Source organism: Nomascus leucogenys, chromosome 19, assembly GCF_006542625.1.
Source record: "Nomascus leucogenys isolate Asia chromosome 19, Asia_NLE_v1, whole genome shotgun sequence".
Taxonomy (NCBI): domain Eukaryota; kingdom Metazoa; phylum Chordata; class Mammalia; order Primates; family Hylobatidae; genus Nomascus; species Nomascus leucogenys.
Window position 1 is genome coordinate 17,371,505 of NC_044399.1, and position 21,113 is coordinate 17,392,617.

The 21,113-nt window shown below is 40.7% G+C and overlaps 1 protein-coding gene across 1 annotated transcript; it reads left to right on the top strand.

Annotated features, from left to right (window-relative positions):
• The first annotated feature begins 3,046 nt into the window (after window positions 1-3,046).
• Window positions 3,047-19,255, top strand: KCNS3 (potassium voltage-gated channel modifier subfamily S member 3). The gene is made up of 2 exons (XM_030800339.1): window positions 3,047-3,244; window positions 17,242-19,255. Exon 2 carries the CDS (start codon window positions 17,301-17,303, stop codon window positions 18,774-18,776), a length of 1,476 nt encoding a protein of 491 aa, XP_030656199.1. The 5' UTR covers window positions 3,047-3,244; window positions 17,242-17,300; the 3' UTR covers window positions 18,777-19,255.
• Window positions 19,256-21,113: the final 1,858 nt, after the last annotated feature.

Below are 21,113 nucleotides of genomic sequence, written 5' to 3' on the forward strand. Positions count from 1 at the left end.
CTTTTCATTCATTTACTCTTTAGTCTTGTTGGCTCAGGGAAGAGGAATTAGTTCAAAAAACGTGCCATGCACTACTCTGTGACAGGGATAATTAATATGAAGATTGATATTAGGACACTGTCCCTAACTGGAGGCTTTCTCAGTCTAGAGGGTGGCACTGATGTGACAACATTTCAGAATATTGTGGGCAGGACAGTGATGGGGCCACACAGGATTCTGTGCAAGCACAGAGGACACAGACCTACACTGCATTGTCACTTGGAGTGTCTGCTTTGATCTATCAGGCACTGATTTTGTAGTTTTTGGAGGGCAACCTTATTCCTATGATTCTGAGACCTGGGAGAATGGTGCAGGGAGTCATTCTCAGTCATGTGGACTGTCTGCTATCCATTTACTTTTCCTTGGGTTCTGTTCCAAGATTGGGTGTCAGGTGTCTGGAAGATGAAACAGTCCAATATGCCACTTAGTCATTACCTTTTCCCTCTCAATAATGGAGGCAGTCATTTGTTCACTTTTGAATGCTGTAGTCAACCCACCAGGAAATGCAGCCAGCCTGGAGGGAAGTAGAAGCAGAGAGTTTTGTGAAGAAAGGAGGGAATTCTGCAGAGGTTGGCAATACTCGAGTGAGCTTAGTGTGTTTTCCAGGATTGGGCTGAATCACTCAGCAAAGTCAGAAACCTGTTAAGTGCTAAGTCACAAACAATGCTGTCTTCTTTTGAACAGGCCAACACTGATCGGGCTGGTAGGAACACAGAGAAATGGAAACACTGGATGGGACTGTTAGGCAGGAATGGGAGGATATGTTGAATGGACACATTTTTCTTCCCCAATGCCTGCTGGCTTGGGTCATGTTCTGCTCACTACCCTCAATCCCTGCTTGACCTTCCCCACAACTAAGAGGGATCTTGATTTTCCACACTAATTGAACTCAGGCAGATCTACCTGAGTTTAACACCTTAGGTGTAGGACTTTGGACAAATCACTTCTCTGAGCCTCAATGTCCCCCATATAAAATGGGGATAATACCACTTATAATGGCTGATGGCAGAGGAGATGTGTATAAAAATCCTAAAAAGGTACTTGGCTTCTTGTAGGTCTCAGAAGATGCTAGTTATAATTTTATGTTAAGAAGTGACACTTAGAATGTGCATGCTCTTAGAGGGGTGCTAATTTACATAAATTCATAACAAGAGGTATTGTCTGGTATTACAGCTTGTCTGAAAATCCAGCTTTTTGGATAGGAATCATGGTAATGGAAAATGGGGCAAGTCACAGAAATTCTGAGTTTTGTGGGGAGGGAGAGAGAAAGGGACAGCCTGGGATGTCATTTATTCATTAGATATAGACTAAAGGCCCATTAGGTACCAGTGCTATAAAAAGGATACACTTGGCTAACCTCTCAGTCTGTCCCTGGACCAGCCCTGACCTTCCTGTGGTAAGCCAGTGCAATGAACTTTAGGCAGTGCTTGGGGATTCTTAGAAATGCTGCATGGCCTAAATATTTGGTTATTTTTTCTTTAGTAATTAATATAGTGATTTATTAATTGCCTCTCAGCCAGATTAATCCTACCTTTCCTTAAAATGTGCTACAGTTGGAAAGGCATCTGATAGGGAAAGGAAGACTGTGTGTGTGCTATATCCTTTTACCAAGGTGCGGCAGCAGTTCTGTGTTTCATTGGAATGCAGAGAACTGAGGCTGACCCAAGGACATGCTACTGAGAGGCCATGAAGGAGGAGGAGGGAGAAAGAAGGAGGAGGAGGAAGGGGGGGAGGAGGAAAGCATGGAGGAGGAAGGAGGAGGAGTTTAGCACCTGAACTAATTTTACTTACCCTGTTGAGATTTCTCTACCTCCTCTGCTAAGTGTTCCATCTTACAAGTTCAGTTTGGGTGGAGCTGCATTTTGCTTCTGGATCTTTCTTCAGTATCATCTCTGTTGGAGGTGGGAATTTGCCCCTCTGCAAAGTCCAGATGTGCTGAAGGATTGCTCTGCTGTTGTTGGGACAACTTGGAAACTGTGTTCCTGCTTCATTCCCCTTCCATTGCCCCTTGATGTTGTTAGGATGCTATTCACTTGTTTATTTGGTTTTGGGCCTGAGAGCTCTTGGGGGATTGGGGGCAGGCACTGCATCTGGTTTATAATCCCAGTGCCTAAGATAATGCCCAGCAGATCATAAACCACAGCGAATGTTTGTTTAATGACTGGCCTAGCCAGAGGCGCTTTTTTTGATCAGAATCAATATTTTCTTCTTCTTGTTTTTCCCCTCCCCCTTTTGGACCTGGTGTTGATTGAAAAACATGAAAATCAATGGATGGATGCTTAGAAGCTAGTACCAATGTATGGGAATGCATCAGCATGAGGCAAAGCTTACCTGGGTGGAAACTGGAATTTTTTTGCCTCTTAGAGAGAGAAACTGAAATTTGGCTTTTTATTTGTTGTGACAGAAACTTAAAACATCCCCCCAACTCACACTTCATATACATAACCACACACATAAACTGTGATTGCACCTGTGCCATTTCTGATCTGTGAAATATAATAATGGGCAAATAAAGCAAAATTGAATTTGGCCAGCCTTTGAAATCTATTGATTTCAAATTAGACCAGCAGTGTTAATTCTATTATAGCAGTAATACCCAGAAGTTAGATTTTGAAATGGATTAGAATGCATTCATTTAGAAGCTTACAAGTATATCCTTGATGAATTAGCTGGGAGAATAACGCTTCTATAAGAAACCATGTGGGAGTAGGTAACTGCAGCCCTAATTCTAGTGCCTGGTTTTATCTTTAGATGTTTTAGTGGCCTCTGTCAGTAGAGGAATCCTAAGACTTTCACTACTGTTGAGTTCTGAGGGTCCTTAAACCTAGCACATGTCCAATGGCAGTGATGGTTCCACAGGGAGAAGAGACCACCCCCCACTTGCTGAGAATTAGATGGGGCTTTCAGATTTGAGTCTCATCAGCAAAGTGCCCAGAGTGCTGATCCCGAGATAGAATGTCTTGGGTGTATTTCTTCCTTGCAGTTACAGATTGGCTGATGGTTTTTTCTGCAGGTGAGAGTGATTTTCCAGTGATTGCTTTGGCCTGTACAACCAGAGAACAGGATTCTTCCCTTCTTTTTGGCCACCAAATGCCTATGTGCACCACACATTCCAGTGTGCTGAGAAGGGCAGAGCTTCCTGGATGATGATGGACATCCCACCGGGCAGGATGAAGGCAGAGCGTGTGGCATCTCCACCTCAAGGGTAAGAGTTGCCATGCTATCTTATTTTCTCAAGCAACCATTATTTATCAAAGGAGGATGAGAATGAGCCTTACGGTGCAGTGAGAAAGATGAAAGTTAGACACTTCTGATGGTCAAATCCACTGGGCAGTTGGGACAGATGACTATGGGAAGAAAAGTCTTGGTCTCGAAGGATTGGATTGGAGTTATATTAAGGGACACCACTGGCCAACTTTAGAAAATGCTGTGGTTCACATTTCCTCCCTCTCCCTTTTTTGACATTTATAGTTTGAGAGAATGACACTACTGTTATTGTAACTAGATTCCATTTGTGTTCATGTTAGCTAGTCTGGCTTAAAATGTGTGTTGTGGACTGGAATTGGTGAGAGTCTGGCTCAGGTCACAGACTGGGTAGCTCATCAGATGTACCTGGCCCAGAGGCACATCTCTGAGCCACATAATGCTTAAAACATGTTGGATCAATTCTAACTAAACTTGAGATATTCTACACAAGGATCAGGGTTTCCAGGTTCTCCTGGGAAGACGGAATGATATGTCTATACTGGGCCTCTTTTCCTAAAAAGGATTCCAGTGCTGAGTAGCCTCTGCCTCTTAGACAAGTGGGGACAGTTCACCACCATCCCCAACCATCTCATTTGTTTGACTTGTTTGGTCACCGGAGGTATTTAATTTTGCCATGCCTGTTCTAGGTCATTCTGCTGGCTCTTTGACAAAAGTACTAATAGCCTTTGTTAATTCCTCCAGATAAAAGCAAGTATCTTTTACTAGATTATGGGCAGCACTTAGCATAAGGGGCTATAGCTGTAAGAGGATAATACATGGTCCCTTCCACAGCGAAGCATGGAGTCTAGAGTGAGCAACAATCAGACTTGTGGGGAATAAGGAGAATTGTAGATAACATCACAATGCCTTGTGATATGTGCTAAAATCAAGGTGTACACAAATGGGCTATGGGAGAGGGTGAATACAGTGGGGAGGTAGAGAAGGGAGAACCATTAATTTGGCCTGGGCCCAAATTCTCCAAAACTCCCTACCCTGGGCAACGGAGCTTTCCCATGACAGCCCTCTGGATGTGCGTGATTCCAAGCAACCTGGCTCAGCTGGAGATGAGATGAAGTATTTACAGCAGGGCTAGGGGCCCTTCTTGTGGTAAAGTCCAGGTTTTTCCTGTTTCTGTTTGAAAAGCTATCGTCTACGATTCTTTGCTTTTTACAAAGAGGGCAGCTTTCTGGCTGTTTGGCTCACTAAATCACTCAGACTTCTGAGCAGCTCTCTGCTTGGAGATGAGCTGTGTGAATTACAGAGATCCCTGGAGTTTCCAGAGAGTAGCAGTCACACTAAATACAGATCCAGAGGGAATGAGTACAACTTTAATGTGATTGTACCAGTTGGTGGGAGTAAGAGAAGGGAAGGGAATCGGGGAAGGAAGTGGGGAAGGTAGAAATACCGTTATATCAATCTTTTATTTTTGGAACACAGTTTTACATGTGTCTCATGCTTTATGTTTTCAAAAGACTTTTACATTTGTTATTTTATCCTCAAGGTGGGTTTATAAACTCCTTCTATAGATCAAGACTCCACCTGCCCAAGGTCACGCAGATAAGAAGAGGCAGCTCAGACACAAGTTTTCAGAATCCTAGTCTTTCCCTCTCTTTTGCTAGTTGATGCTGATAATTCAGCATGAATAAGAGGACACACTTTTTGTTTTGTTAAGTTCAACATTTAAACGTTGCATTCAGTTTATGAATTCTTTGAAATAGAGCACCCTGGGACCCTGCAAACTATCTGGACCTGTGTCATTCGTGTGTTGTCCGACTGTGGCCCATGCTGTCAGAACATGTCCAGTGCAGAACAGACCTGGCAGGGAGTTTTCTTGCCTGACTGTTTGGCCGGTGGCACTCACGCTTTACAGCAAGCCTTCCTCAGTGGACTGGGCTGCACCACTTGGAAAGCTACTAGAGGTATTGACTCCATGTAGGAGCCTCGCCATGCTCAGACAATGCTGTAAGAGAAGACTTACTGGGGAGGCGCCTGGTAGGAGGGTGGTAAGGAGGAGACATGGGTATGGTTTGAGTTTAGGTTTCCAATTCTGTTCACATTTGCTTGGTTTTCCCATTTTGTGTATCCCCACATGGCATGACCAGAAATTGAATTTAGCGTGACCTACTCTTTAAAAAAATCGAAATGAGCTTTCTTTTTAAATTTAATAGAATAAAAGAAAACTCTTAGAAGAATGTTCCTAAAAGAAGTCAGTGTTAAATGCTGAAAATGGTGTATTTTTTTCTTTGATGAAAAAGGATTAATGTAGATTTTTGGACATCTACAAAACAAGAAGGAAAAACAAATCTGGGTTTTTATTTACTTTTATGAAATTGATACCAAAAAGCAGTTCTGTCCAGTAAGAAAAATTGGCTTGTATTATAATACTTTCATTACTTTTCTGAGCAAAGCAGGTGCATTATCAGAGACAGCCATGAGCTTGTGTGTATGTGTATGAGTCAGCCTTGAAAAGACACAATTTTGAGAATATTTTCTTAGGTGAGTTTGAGAGCATGAAGCAACAAGAGCAGGAAGTGGACCAAGAGGAGGCGAATAAGAGGTTAATGGCTTTGAAAATGCTTTACAGGGTGACAGTTGGAGACAACTGAATCAATGGTAGTTTTTATTTTAAGCTGCCAGGGAGTATCTTGGATTTTTGACGTATTTTTCTTTTTTTCAATCTTATAAACACCAAGAGGGACAAGGTGGTCAAATACTGTATATATATAGTGTTATCGCCATGAGTGATGTGGGTTGATAGTAGGGAGGAGAGTCAATACAGTGAAACTAAGTTTAGCTTTAAGAAGAGAATGAAAATAGCAGTTGGGTCTTCTACTCTGTGGCCAATGCCACTGTACTCTCAGATGTGCCTGATTTTAGACCCCATGTGTCTTCAGCATGTGAATGTCAATGTCCTTACAGTATGGCTGACATAATATGCAAATGAGAACATCAGCCAGTCTCTACCTCCTCCCACTTAAAAAAAAAAAGCTTTAAATACTCATATTTGAGGCATCGTGAAAAGAGTCTGCTCAGTAAAAGCTGGACAACATTGGGCAAATTCTGAGCCTCAGATGTCCCCATTTGCAACACGGGAGTCTAAGGTCTACGACTTAGGGCTGTTAGAGAATTAAAGAAAATGATTCATTCATTCAGTTACATGTACTCATTGCCTGCTAGTGTCTGTGTACTGCGCCAGTTGTTGAGAATAAAAGAGTGAATAATAGTGTATATGAAAGCACTTACCACAGTGCATAGCCTGAAAAAAGATGCTTAGCACGTTTTTCTTAAAACATTTTTAATGGAGGATTTTAACATGTACAAAAATAAAATAATACATTAAACTCCTGTGTGCCTACCTGTCACCCGCTTCAACAGTGATTAACTCATAGCCATCTGGTATGATCAGTGCTCCTGCCTTTCCATGTGTTATTATGAAATCAATCCCCAATGTTTTATAATTTTATCAATAAATATTTTAGTATGTATTTCCGAAAGATAACGGTTTTCTTTTAAGAACATAATTATATTACTATTGGGACACTGAAAAATTAACAATAATTTTTTTATAATATCAAGTATCTGGTTGGTTTTTGTACTAGTTTGTTCTCACATTGCTATAAAGAACTACGTGAGACTGGGTAATTTATAAGGGAAAGAGGTTTAATTGATTAAGAGTTCCACATGGCTGGGAAAGCCTCAGGAAACTTAAAATCATGGCAGAAGGCAAAGGGGAAGCAAGCACATCTTGCCATGGTGAAGCAGCAGAGCGAGAGAGAGTGAAGTGGGAGATGCTATACATTTTCAAACAACCAGATCTTGCAAGAGCTCACTAACAATCATGAAAAAAGCAAGGGGAAGTCTGCCCCCATGATTCAATCACCTTCCACCAGGCCCCTCCCCTGACATTTGGGGATTACAATTTGACATGAGATTTGGGTGGGGACACAGAGCCAGACCATATCAGTTTTCAAATGTCCCTGATTTTCATATATATATATATGAAAAAATAAATATACATATGTGTGTATATATATATACATATATATATATATATATATGTACATTAAGCATTTGGCTGGTTAGAATCAGTATCTATACAAAATCTGTACATTGGCTTTGTTTGATATGCCTCTTATTTGATCTGTGTCATTTGTTCTGTATGGTTTCCCAGTCTTGATTTTGCTGATTGCACCCCTGTGGTATTATTGAACATATTCCTCTAAAATATTTATTTTGTTTCAGTAAAATCTAGTTATTTTGTTATATTAGGCTTGATTAGTGGGTTCAGATATTGTAACTCTGATCTCTGTTATGAAATTCCCCATCAGCTTTTTATCCGGATTTTATTGGCCATTGATGATCATTGCCTAGATCTATTATTTTATGAGATTTGAATTCTATTATTTCTTTTTTTACTTATTAGCTAGAATCCCTATTTATTTATTCACTTATTTTTATTATAATTTTTAAAAATAATAAATAGAAATGGAGTCTCACTGTGTTGCCAAGGCTGTTCTCAAACTCCTGGGCTCAAGTGATCCTCCTGCCTTGGCCACCCAAATTGCTGGGATGGAATCCCTTTTTAAATGACAGTATTATTGAGATATGCTTTGAATACAGCAAAAACCTACCTTTTTAAAAATGTGTTTAATGCAGTTGTTCTTGGTATATTCATGACTGTACAACTTTCCAATTCCAAGACATATTTATCACCCCCAAAAGACACCCAAATCCATTAATAGTACACATCTCCCCTACCCCCAGCCCCCAGCAACCACTAATCTACTTTCTGTTTCTATAGTTTTGACTATTCTGGATATTTAATATAAATGGAATCATATAATATATGATCTTTTATTGTCTTTTTTTTAGTAGGCTTTTTTCATTAGCATAATGTTTTCTTTTTTTTAAATTATACTTTAAGTTTTAGGGTACATGTGCACCACGTGCAGGTTAGTTACATATGTATACATGTGCCATGTTGGTGTGCTGCACCCATTAACTCATCATTTAACATTAGGTATATCTCCTAATGCTATCCCTCCCCCCTTCCCTCACCCCACAACAGGCCCCGGTGTTTGATGTTCCCCTTCCTATGTCCATGTGTTCTTATTGTTCAATTCCCACCTATGAGTGAGAACATGCGGTGTTTGGTTTTTTGTCCTTGCGATAGTTTGCTGAGAATGATGGTTTCCATCTTCATCCATGTCCCTACAAAGGACATGAATTCATCATTTTTTATGGCTGCATAGTATTCCATGGTGTATATGTGCCACATTTTCTTAATCCAGTCTATCATTGTTGGACATTTGGGTTGGTTCCAAGTCTTTGCTATTGTGAATAGTGCCGCAATAAACATACATGTGCATGTGTCTTTATAGCAGCATGTTTTATAATCCTTTGGGTATATACCCAGTAATGGGATTGCTGGGTCAAATGGTATTTCTAGTTCTAGATCCCTGAGGAATTGCCACACTGACCTCCACAATGGTTGAACTAGTTTACAGTCCCACCAACAGTGTAAAAGTGTTCCTATTTCTCCACATCCTCTCCAGTACCTGTTGTTTCCTGACTTTTTAATGACTGTGATTCTAACTGGTGTGAGATGGTATCCCATTGTGGTTTTGATTTGCATTTCTCTGATGGCCAGTGATGATGAGCATTGTTTCATGTGTCTTTTGGATGCATAAATGTCTTCCTTTGAGAAGTGTCTGTTCATATCCTTTGCCCACTTTTTGATGGGGTTGTTTTTAGCATAATGTTTTCAAAGTTGATTCAGGTTGTAGTCTGTGTCAGAACTTCATTCCTTGATGGATATTTAGATTATCTCCCCTTTTTGGCTATTAGGAATAATGCTGCTATGAACATTACATATATGTTTTTGTTTGAACATATGTTTTCAGTTCTCTTGGGACTATACCTAGGAATGGAATTGCTGGGTCATATGGTAACTGTTTAACTTTTTGAGGAATGGGCTTAAACTGCTTTCTCAAATGGCTGTACTATTTTATATTACTTCCGATGACACACAAGGGTTCCACTTTCTCTGCATCCCTGCCAACACCTGATGTATCATAATACAACACTTGCATTATTACTAATTTTTGACTATAGCCATCATACTGGTATGAAGTGGTATCTCATTGTAATTTTGATTCACATTTTCCTAATGTCTAAGGATGTTGAGCATCTTTTCAAGTACCTTTTGGCCATTTGTATGTTTTCATAGAAATGTCTATCAAAATTATTTGCCCATTTTAAAGGAGTTTATTTGTCTTTTTATTATTGAGTTGTGAGAGTTATTTATTCTGGATACTATATCCTTATCAGATATATAATTTGCAAATATTTTCTTCTGTTTTGTGAGTTGTCTTTTCATTTTCTTGATACTTGTCCTTGACTTGATAGTGTCCTTTGAAGTGCATTTTACATTTTGATAAAGTCAATTTAACTATTTTTTCTTTATTTTACTGTAATTTTAGTGTTATAGTTAAGAAGCCATTCCCTAACTCAAGGTCATGAAAATTTATGTTAATGTTTTTTTCTTCTTTTTTTTTTTAATTGTACTTTAAGTTTTAGGGTACATGTGCACAATGTGCAGGTTTGTTACATGTTTTATAATTTTAGCACCTACATTCAGGCCTTTGATGTATTTAAAGTTAATTTTTGTATATAGTGTGGGATACATATCCAATTTAGATTTTTTTGCATGTGGCTATCCAGTTGTTCCAATACTATTTATCAAAAAGACTGTTCTTACCCCTGTTGAATTGTCTTGACACACTTGTGAAAAATCAATCCAAAAGCCCATATGGGCTTATTTTTCAGTTTATTGATTAATTTTTGACAAGTGTGTCAAGAATCAATTTGTCAATTTCTGAAATTTTAGAATTTTAGAATAAATTGGTCAATTTCTGAAAAAAGGCAGCTAGGATTTTTATAGGAATTGTATCTAACCTATGAATTAATTTGGAGGGTATTGTCATTTAACAATAGTAAATCTTTCAATCCATCAACATTGGGTGTCTTTCTATTCATTTATTTCTTCCATAATTTTTTCAACAACATTTTGTAGTTTTCATTTTCATGCCCCTTTTGTTAAATTTATTTCTAAATATTTTATTTTTCTGGATGCTATTGAAAATATAATTGTTTTCTTAATTTTGTATTTGTATTTTCTTATTGCTAGTATATAGAGATACAGTTTTTTTGTATATCAATCTAGTATCCTGCAAAATTGCTGAACTTATTTATTAGTTCTTATTTTTTCGTATATATATTCCATAGGATTTTCTATATACAAGATCATGTCATCTGCAAATAGAAGTAGTTTAGCTTTTCCTTTTCAGTCTGGATGCATTTTCTTTCTTTTCCTTGCCTAATTTCCCTGACTAGAACTTCCAGTACAATGTTGAATAAAAGTGGTGGGAATGGACATTCATGTTTTGTTCCTGATCTTAAGAGAAATGCTTTTAGTCTTTTGTCATTAAACATGTTTTTAGCTGTGGGTTTTTCATAGATGCTCTTTATCAAATTGGAGAACTTCTGTTCTATTCTTAGTTTTTGAGGTTTTTTTTAATCATGAAAGAGTGCTAGATTTTTTCAAATGCTTTTTCTGCATCTTTTGAGATGATAATGTCATTTTCATTATTTCTTTAGTATTTATATTACCTTGATTGATTTACACATTAAGTTAACCTTAAATTCCTGAGATAAATCCCACTACTCGTGGTATATAATTCTTTTTATATGTTGCTGGATTTGGTTTGCTGATGTTTTGTTGAGGATTTATTCAACTGTATTCATAAGGGATACTGGCCTGTAGTTTTCTTGTGATGTCTTTTTCTAGTTTTGGTATTAGGATAATACTAGCTTCATAGAAGGAGCTGGGAAGTATGCCTTTCTCTTCTAAATTTTGGGAGGGTTTGTGAAAAATTGCTGGTGATTGTGGTAGAATTCACCAGCAAAGCTATCTGTACGTGAGCTTTCCATATGAAAATTTTTAAAATAGCAAATTCTGTATCTTTACTTGTTAATAAATAGGTTTATTCAGATTTCCTTTTTCTTCTTGAGTTAGTTTGTGTAGATAATGTCTTTCTAGTGTAAACTAAAAATAAAATTCCAAGCCCTCTTTACTATCTGAATGGACCCCTCCTCTAGGCCCAAGTCATTCCAAAATTAACCTGAAAAATGAGTTCAGATCATGATGAGAAGGAGAGGTCAGACATGCTTCATTATACCCTCCTCTTTTTTGGAATTCAGGAAAAGCTTACCAGCGTTAACATCAACACGAACCTTAGGTGTGATAGTGCAGTCTCTTTAATTCTGATAAGAAACATTTACCATCTATTCTCTCTAAAGTTGCTACCTGGAGGCTTTATCTGCATGATAAAACCTTGGTCTTCACAACTGCTTATTTTAACCCAGACATTCCTATTGATTCTAAGCCTTTAGACAATGTATTAATCTATTGTCACACTGCTATAAAGACATACCCAAGACTGGGTAATTTATAAAGAAAAGAGATTTAATTGACTCACAGTTCTGCAGGGTTAGGGGGTCTCAGGAAACTTACAATCATGGTGGAAGGGGAAGAGGCATGTCTTACATGGTGGCAGGCAAGAGAGAGTGGCGAGAGAAGGGAGAAGAGCCTCTTATCAAACCATCAGACCTTGTGAGAACTCACTCACTATCATGAGAACAGCATGGGGGAAACTGCCCCCATGATCCAATTACCTCTTACCTGGCCTCTCCCTTGACATGTGGGGATTACAATTCAAGATGAGATTTTGGGTGGGGACACAAAGCCAGACCATATCATTCTAACTCTGGCCCCTCCCAAATCTCATGTCCTCATGTTTTAAAACCAATCATGCCTTCCCAATAGTCCCCCAAAGTCTTCACTCCTTTCAACATTAATTCAAAAGTCCAAGTCGAAAGTTTCATCTGAGATAAGGCAAGTCCCTTCTACCTAGGAGCCTCTAAAATCAAAAGCAAGTTAGTTACTACCAAGATACAATGGGGGTGCAGGCATTGGATAAATGCTTCCATTCCAAATGGGAGAAATTGGCCAAAGCAAAGGATTGTTTTGGCCCCAAAGGGGCAAGTCTGAAACCCATCGGGGAGCCATTAAATCTTAACACTCCTAAATGATCTCCTTTTACTCCATGTCTCACATCCAGGTCACAGTGATGCAAGAGGTGGGCTCCCATGGTCTTGGGCAGCTCCACCCCTATGGCTTTGAAAGATGCAGCGCTCCTCCCAGCTGCTTTCTTGGACTGGTGTTGAGTGTCTGTGGCTTTTCCAGGTGCTCAGTGCAGGCTGTCAGTGGATCTACCATTCTGGGGTCAAGAGGACAGTGGGTGTCTCTTCTCACAGCTCCACTTGGCAGTGCCCCAATGGGGACTCTGTGTGGGACTCTAACCCCACATTTCCTTTCTGCACTGCCCTAGCAGAGGTTCTCCATGAGGGCTCTGCCCCTGCAGCAAACTTCTGCCTGGACTTCCAGGCATTTCCATACATCCTCTGAAATCTAGGCAGAGGTTCCCAAACCTCAATTCTTACTTCTGTCCACTCACAGGCCCAAGACCACGTGGAAGTCACCAAGGCTTGGGGCTTGCACCGTCTGAAGCCACGGCCCGAGCTGTACCATGGTCCCTTATAGCCATGACTGGAGCTGAAATGGCTGGGATGCTGGGCGCCATATCCCAAGGCTGCACAGAGCAGTGGGGCCCTGGGCCTAGCCCATAAAACCATTTTTCCTCCAGGCTTCTAGGCCTGTGATGAAAGGGGCTTTTGCCAAGACCTCTGACATCCCCTGGAGAAATTTTCCCCATTGTCTTGGCAGTTAACATTCAGCTTCTGGTTACTTATGCAAATTTCTGCAGCCAGCTTGAATTTCTCCTCAGAAAATGGGTTTTTCTTTTCTATCGCATCATCAGGCTCTAAATTTCCCAAACCTTTATGCTCTGCTTCCCTTTTAAACAAAAATTCCTATTTCAAATGATCTTTTGTGAATGCATAAAATGGAATGCTTTTAAGAGCACCTAGGTCACATCTTGGATACTTTGTTGCTTAGAAATTTCTTCACCAGATACCCTAAATCATCTCTCTCAAGTTCAAAGTTCTACAGATCTCTACAGCAGGGGGAAAATGCCCCTAGTCTCTTTGCTAAAGCATAGTAAGAATGAGTGTTTGTTCCGGGTCCCAATAAGTTTTTCATCTCCATCTGAGACCACTTCAGCCTGGGCTCATTGTCCATATCACTACCAACATTTTGGCCAAAACCACTCAACAAGTCTCTGGGAAGTTCCAAACTTTTCCACATCTTCCTGTCATCTTTGGAACCCTCCAAACTGTTCCAGCCTCTGCCTGTTACCCAGTTCCAAAGTTGCTTCCACATTTTGGGGTATTATTATAGCAGCACCCCACTCTCTGTGGTACCAATTTATATAATTAGTCAATTTCCATACTGCTATAAAGACATACACAAGACTGGGTAATTTATAAAGAAAAGACGTTTAATTGACTCACAGTTCTGCAGAGCTGAGGAAGCCTCAGGAAACTTACAATCCTGATAGAAGGGGAACAGGCATGTCTTCCATGGCGGCAGATGAGAGATGAGCGAAGGGGGAAGAGCCCCCAATAAAACCATCAGATCTTGTGAGAACTCATTCACTACTATGAGAACAGCATGGGGAAACCAACCCCATGATCCAATCACCTTCCACCAGTTCTCTTTCTTGACACTTGGGGATCACAATTGGAGATGAGATTTGGGTGGAAATACAAAGCCCAACCATATCAGACAATAACTTAACTCTTTCAACCAATTGCCAGTCAGGAAATCTTTGAATTTACCTATGGCCTGGAAGCCCCCCACCTCAGCTGCCAGTTTTCTGGGCTTTCTGGACAGAACCAATGTACATTTTACATATATTGATTGATTTCTTGTGTCTCCCTAAAATGCATATAGCCAAGTTGTAGGCCAACAACCATGGGTGCATGGTCTCAGGATATCCTGAGGGCTATGTCACAGGCCATTGGCCACTCGTATTTGACTTAAAATAAATCTCTTTAAATATTTTACAGAGTTTGACTCTTTTTGTCGACACTAGCAATTTGTACGCTTTGTCTAGGTTATCTAATTTGTGGACATATGATTGTTCATAGTATTCCTTTATAGTTATTTTCATTTTATAAGGTCAATAATGGTATTGTTCTTTCATTGTTGATTTTGCTAATTTGAATCTTCTCTCATTTTTTTTTATTTTCCTTTGTTTTGTTTAAGTTTTGAGACAGAGTCTGACTCTGTCACCAAGGATGGAGTGCAGTAGTGCAATCTCAGCTCACTGCAGCCTCCCCCTCCTGGGTTCAAGTGATTCTCATGCCTCAGCCTCTCGAGTAGCTGAGACTAGACGTGCATGACACCATGCCCAGCTAATTTTTGTATTTTTTGTAGAGATGGGGTTTTGCCATGTTCACCAGGCTGGTCTTGAACTCCTGGCCTCAAATGATCCAACTGTCTTGGCCTCCCAAAGTACTTTCATTTTTTCTTGGTTAGCCTAGTTAAAGATTTGTCAATTTTGTTGATTGTTTTAAATGACCAATGGCTTTGTTGATTTTTTTCTATTTTTAATTTTATTCTCCATTTATTTATTTGCCTGTTAATCTTTATTATTTCCTTTCTATTTTTCAGAGGAGGAGTTTGTTGTCTTGCAGACAACCTTGCCTTTCCATAAACATAAGGGGAAAGAGATTCCTTTCTGACCTTTTTGCTCCATTTAATGGTGTTACTGTCTGCCCACTTTTACAGACTAGAAAACGCATCCTCTTTTGGCCTTTCTGCTTCCTTGTCCCTTTTTTTTTCCAATCAGTTACCAAATCCTGTAGATTCTATCTTATAAACTTCTTCTGAGTTTATCACTTCCTCTTTATATGCACTGCCACTGTGTGTGTCCATGTCCTTGCCACCCCTAACCTGTTCTATTGCAGCCCTGTCTTCTTGAGCCCAGCTTTTGCTCCATGCAGCTTTCACGCTGCTGTCATTGGCGGCTTTCTAAGTCACAGTCACAAACCTAGCTATGTCTACTTGTTGATTGAGACCCTTTAGTGGTCTTGCTGACAGAATAAAGTCCAGATTATTATGCAGGGTCCTCCACAATTTGGCTTATGTCTACCGTTTGATGCCTCTGGTGGGAATGTCCTTTTCCTTTCAGTTTGGTGATGTGTTAGTCTGTTCTCACATTGCTATAAAGAACTACCTGAGACTGGGTAATTTATAAAGATTTAATTGACTTACAGTTCTGCAGGCTGTACAGGAGGCATGGCTGGGGAGGCCTCAGGAAATTTACAATCCTGGCAGCAGGCGAAAGGGAAGCCAGCATGTCTTACATGGCAGAGTAGGAGAGAGAGAGTGAAGGGGGAGATGCTACACACTTTGAAAGAGCCAGATCTCATGAGAACTCTATCACGAGACAGTACTTGGGAGATGATGCTAAGCCATTAGAAACCACCCCCATGATCCAATCACTTCCCACCAGGCTCCACCTCCAACACGCAGGATCACAATTCAACATGAGATTTAGGTGGGGACACAGAGCCAAACCATATTAGGTGGACTCCACTTGAACCTTTGAGCTGCATATAACCTCTGCTATGAAGCTTCTCCAGCTAAGGTCACTGCTTGTTTCTCAGTAATCCCAAAGATGCTTGACTGACCTCTCGAATAGCATGCCTCACATTGGATTATTAGATTATAAAAAGGAAGAAGGCGGGGGAAGTCTGTGTAGTGGAGAGAACATGGACTTTGGAATTAATTCAACCTGGGTTTAAATCTTGGCTCCACCATTTACCTATTATGTACCTAGAGAGGCTAAGAGCCATTTTTCTATCTAGCTACCATATAGTGTTGGAAGGACTGAATGACAATGTGTAAAGGCCTCCAGTAGTATCAGGTGGGGACTCAGTATATGACAGTCTCCTTTTATTTGTATCATCTGTTCTGAGGAGGCATCATTGCATTGGGTGAGGATCAAAAGCTGTTATTTTCTCTCTGAGAAATGGACCTCGTGTATCCTGATTAGTGTCAGAACTAAAAACAGGCCACGTGCTCAGCCAGTATAGACAATCTATGGAAAGATAATTATAGATTAGGGCCACGTGGGGACTGTCTGTGAGGGGAAGGAGGAGGTGGGAGTGGAGCGCGTTTGTGTCAGGAAACTGATAGTGCAATTACCATAAAGAGGTTTTCCCAAGTCAGGTTCTTTTCATATGGATGTTCCTGAAACACCATCCTATGAAGTGTAATGATATCTTTAAGATATAAGGTACTTAAGCACAGGGAGATAATTATATCCTCTTGGCTGTCCACATCCAAACATAGGGAGTAGGGCTTTCTCTTAAAGGAGTAAAACATTGGTATGCAAAGGGAAACTCACATCCTTTGTAAGAGCTGGGCTGAGCTCCCTGTGATGTGTGTGTTGGGGGCATGACCAAGCCCTAGGGATGGGAAGGGATGAGCTTCAAGTCTGGCAGCAACTAGCCTGTCGTGTCTGAATTGAGTTTCCCAAACATGAAGAGCCTATGCTTGAATCTCTGGAGATGCTTATATTATGTAAGTGATCTAAATTGCATTGTGTTTTTGGGGGCAAGGTTGGGAGGTACAGTTTGAATGCTTAATACACAGAGAAATGGCAATTAGGGTTCATACAAATTATATTGCCATCTTTCCTCTTTCCTAAAGAAAATGGGTTCCCAAAATCCTAAGTTTTTTTTAAGAAAAATCTGTTTTGTGTTGATTTTATTCTGATCAAAATGCATAATAATGTATTCATTTTTATTGCATTTCCTGCTTTGCTTTTAATGTAGCCCATCATCCTGGAAAGGGCAGATTAAAAATAAGCTTGGCCGGGCACGGCAGGACAGAGTGCTAATATCATCTTGTGCTCTTTCCAGGTGCAGCCTGATCTTCCTCGTCTCACTTGCCAGCCAGCACTCTGCCTTCTGTATCCACCATGGTGTTTGGTGAGTTTTTCCATCGCCCTGGACAAGACGAGGAACTCGTCAACCTGAATGTGGGGGGCTTTAAGCAGTCTGTTGACCAAAGCACCCTCCTGCGGTTTCCTCACACCAGACTGGGGAAGCTGCTTGCTTGCCATTCTGAAGAGGCCATTCTGGAGCTGTGTGATGATTACAGTGTGGCCGATAAGGAATACTACTTTGATCGGAATCCCTCCTTGTTCAGATATGTTTTGAATTTTTATTACACGGGGAAGCTGCACGTCATGGAGGAGCTGTGCGTGTTCTCATTCTGCCAGGAGATTGAGTACTGGGGCATCAATGAGCTCTTCATTGATTCTTGCTGCAGCAATCGCTACCAGGAACGCAAGGAGGAAAACCACGAGAAGGACTGGGACCAGAAAAGCCATGATGTGAGTACTGACTCCTCGTTTGAAGAGTTGTCTCTGTTTGAGAAAGAGCTGGAGAAGTTTGACACACTGCGATTTGGTCAACTCCGGAAGAAAATCTGGATTAGAATGGAGAACCCAGCGTACTGCCTGTCTGCTAAGCTTATCGCTATCTCCTCCTTGAGCGTGGTGCTGGCCTCCATCGTGGCCATGTGCGTTCACAGCATGTCGGAGTTCCAGAATGAGGATGGAGAAATGGATGATCCGGTGCTGGAAGGAGTGGAGATCGCGTGCATTGCCTGGTTCACCGGGGAGCTTGCCATCCGGCTGGCTGCTGCTCCTTGTCAAAAGAAATTCTGGAAAAACCCACTGAACATCATTGACTTTGTCTCCATTATTCCCTTCTATGCCACGTTGGCTGTAGACACCAAGGAGGAAGAGAGTGAGGATATTGAGAACATGGGCAAGGTGGTCCAGATCCTACGGCTTATGAGGATTTTCCGAATTCTAAAGCTTGCCCGGCACTCAGTAGGACTTCGGTCTCTAGGTGCTACACTGAGACACAGCTACCATGAAGTTGGGCTTCTGCTTCTCTTCCTCTCTGTGGGCATTTCCATTTTCTCTGTGCTTATCTACTCCGTGGAGAAAGATGACCACACATCCAGCCTCACCAGCATCCCCATCTGCTGGTGGTGGGCCACCATCAGCATGACAACCGTGGGCTATGGAGACACCCACCCGGTCACCTTGGCGGGGAAGCTCATCGCCAGCATATGCATCATCTGTGGCATCTTGGTGGTGGCCCTTCCCATCACCATCATCTTCAACAAGTTTTCCAAGTACTACCAGAAGCAAAAGGACATTGATGTGGACCAGTGCAGTGAGGATGCACCAGAGAAGTGTCATGAGCTACCTTACTTTAACATTAGGGATATTTATGCACAGCGGATGCACGCCTTCATTACCAGTCTCTCTTCTGTAGGCATTGTGGTGAGCGATCCTGACTCCACAGATGCTTCAAGCATTGAAGACAATGAGGACATTTGTAACACCACCTCCTTGGAGAATTGCACAGCAAAATGAGCAGGGGGTGTTTGTGCCTGTTTCTCTTATCCTTTCCCGACATTAGGTTAACACAGCTTTATAAACCTCAATGGGTTCGTTAAAATCATTTAATTCTCAGGGTGTACCTTTCAGCCATAGTTGGACATTCATTGCTGAATTCTGAAATGATAGAATTGTCTTTATTTTTCTCTGTGAGGTCAATTGAATGCCTTGTTCTGAAATTTATTTTTTACAAGAGAGAGTTGTGATATGGTTTTAGAATATAAGATAAATGGTATTGGGTGGGGTTTGTGGCTACAGGTTATGCATCATTCTGTGTTTGTCATTTACTCACATTGAGCTAACTTTAAATTACTGACAAGTAGAATCAAAGGTCCAGCTGACTGAGACGACATGCATGTAAGATCCACAAAATGAGACAATGCATGTAAATCCATGCTCATGTTCTAAACATGGAAACTAGGAGCCTAATAAACTTCCTAGTTCAGTATGGAGAATGTCTTGGTTGTATGTTTTTACGTTGAGTAACTACATTTTAGTATGTTCAGGATTGGTTTGGAAGAAAAATGTTCTTTTTGGAGTACCAAGAGCCCTTCTTTTCTTTATGCTTTTGAATTTTGGGTATGTACCAGGCATATTCTAGCTCTTTTTTCAGTAGACTTGATGGTAGTTGGCAGATAGAAGAACATGTCCATGACTAAATTACGCTGTCCAGCATAAACTGATTAAACATGTAGGTGTTTGGGACACACTCAAAATTGGCATATATGAATGAAGTGTGTACTCTTACAGATATTTTTCAGTATTTATTTTGAATTTTATAATAATTTATACTGCTAGGACAAAATCTCACTACCTAAAAAATATTGCAGAGCAGAGTAAACCTACACATTCACAGGCAGGGATACTTTCAGTGAATGGAAGAAGGGAGAAATGTTGTACAAACACACAGATGTGATTCATTATGACCAGAGGAGTGAAACTTAAATCTCTGGAAAAAGCTATGCCAGCAGCTATAAAATGAGCCAACATTTTCCAATAGCTGTAGAGATGGTAATTTCTGCATCTCATGTAGAAACTTCTCACAAAGAAAGAAGACATACATATGCATTTTCAGACAGTGGCAGAGCAATTCTATCCCATGTGGAGAGAATTTAGCTAAAGTGTTAATTTTGGAGATGTGTGGAGACTCTCACGCATGCCACCAGGGGCTGGTTATGGATTCTTTACCTGAAGTCTTTCCAGTGAAAGAGTCACATGGATTTGTTATGTTTGTAGAGGCATTTCATTGAAAGAAGGGCGTTATCAGATATAGGTAACTCTTTGACTCATCACTCCTCTTAATGTTTTTATGGCTTCTGAGATGGATATAACTAAACAGGGTTTATGGCCACTTTTAAATCTGGAGGTTTATTACATGCATGTGTGTTACCCCTGCTCACTAAAAAAAATCTTTTCTCCAAAATGCATTTTTGATATTGGAGTAAGTATAGTTTTGAGGCACAGCAATAGAATTTGGGATCTTGTTTTATCAAAGATTTTCTAATTAGTGATGAAGTAACTGAAGACTGCTTATGTAATAACAGTAACAGTAGTAGTAGTAGGAACAAGAACAGCAATAATAATATAATAATAAGCTAACTGTATAATTGCATTTATTTATTACAACATCCCTTGAAGCAAAAGTTTGTTACTGTTCCCATTTTAAGATGAGGAAACTAAGGTTTGCAGGGAAAGTGGCTTGTGAAAGTTCAAGAGTCAGCAGTGGGGTTGGGCTCTGGACCCAGGAGGCTGACTCCAGGGCCTGTGTTTTTCACTGCTCCCTGCTCTGCCGTGTTAGGGAGTGGATTTAAGGAAACATCAGAACAGAGTGCATCTGAAGGGACAAAGAGCCACAAACACTGTCAGACTTTCACTTTTTGAGGATGTGAGCTGAAAGGGGGAAAGGCTAGCTTATGTATCTTTCCTTTCCTAATCCAGACATCAGATACACTTATTTACAGAGACAGTTTTCTAGAATGCCCCTCGAAGCTGGAATAGGCTCTGAGAGTTTGTCCCTGAGGACACTGCATGACAGACACAGCAGAAACTATGGCTCTGTAAGAGCCTAGAAATGTCTTTTCGCTGGTGAGACCAAGTAGAGTAAGGGGAGCTTTGACAGTTGGACCTGTGTAGGACCTGAGTTTCTGCCTGTGTCTCATATTAATTTCTGGAGAGCGGCTTGCTGTGTGGCATGAGTGGTGGTGGTGGCTTCCCTCTGGGCTTGGCTGGCTGCAAACCCTTCCCCCAACCCCTTCTCAGCCTGGTCCCTGCCATACTGTTCAGTTAGAATCCCTGCCACATCCCTAGGCCTCC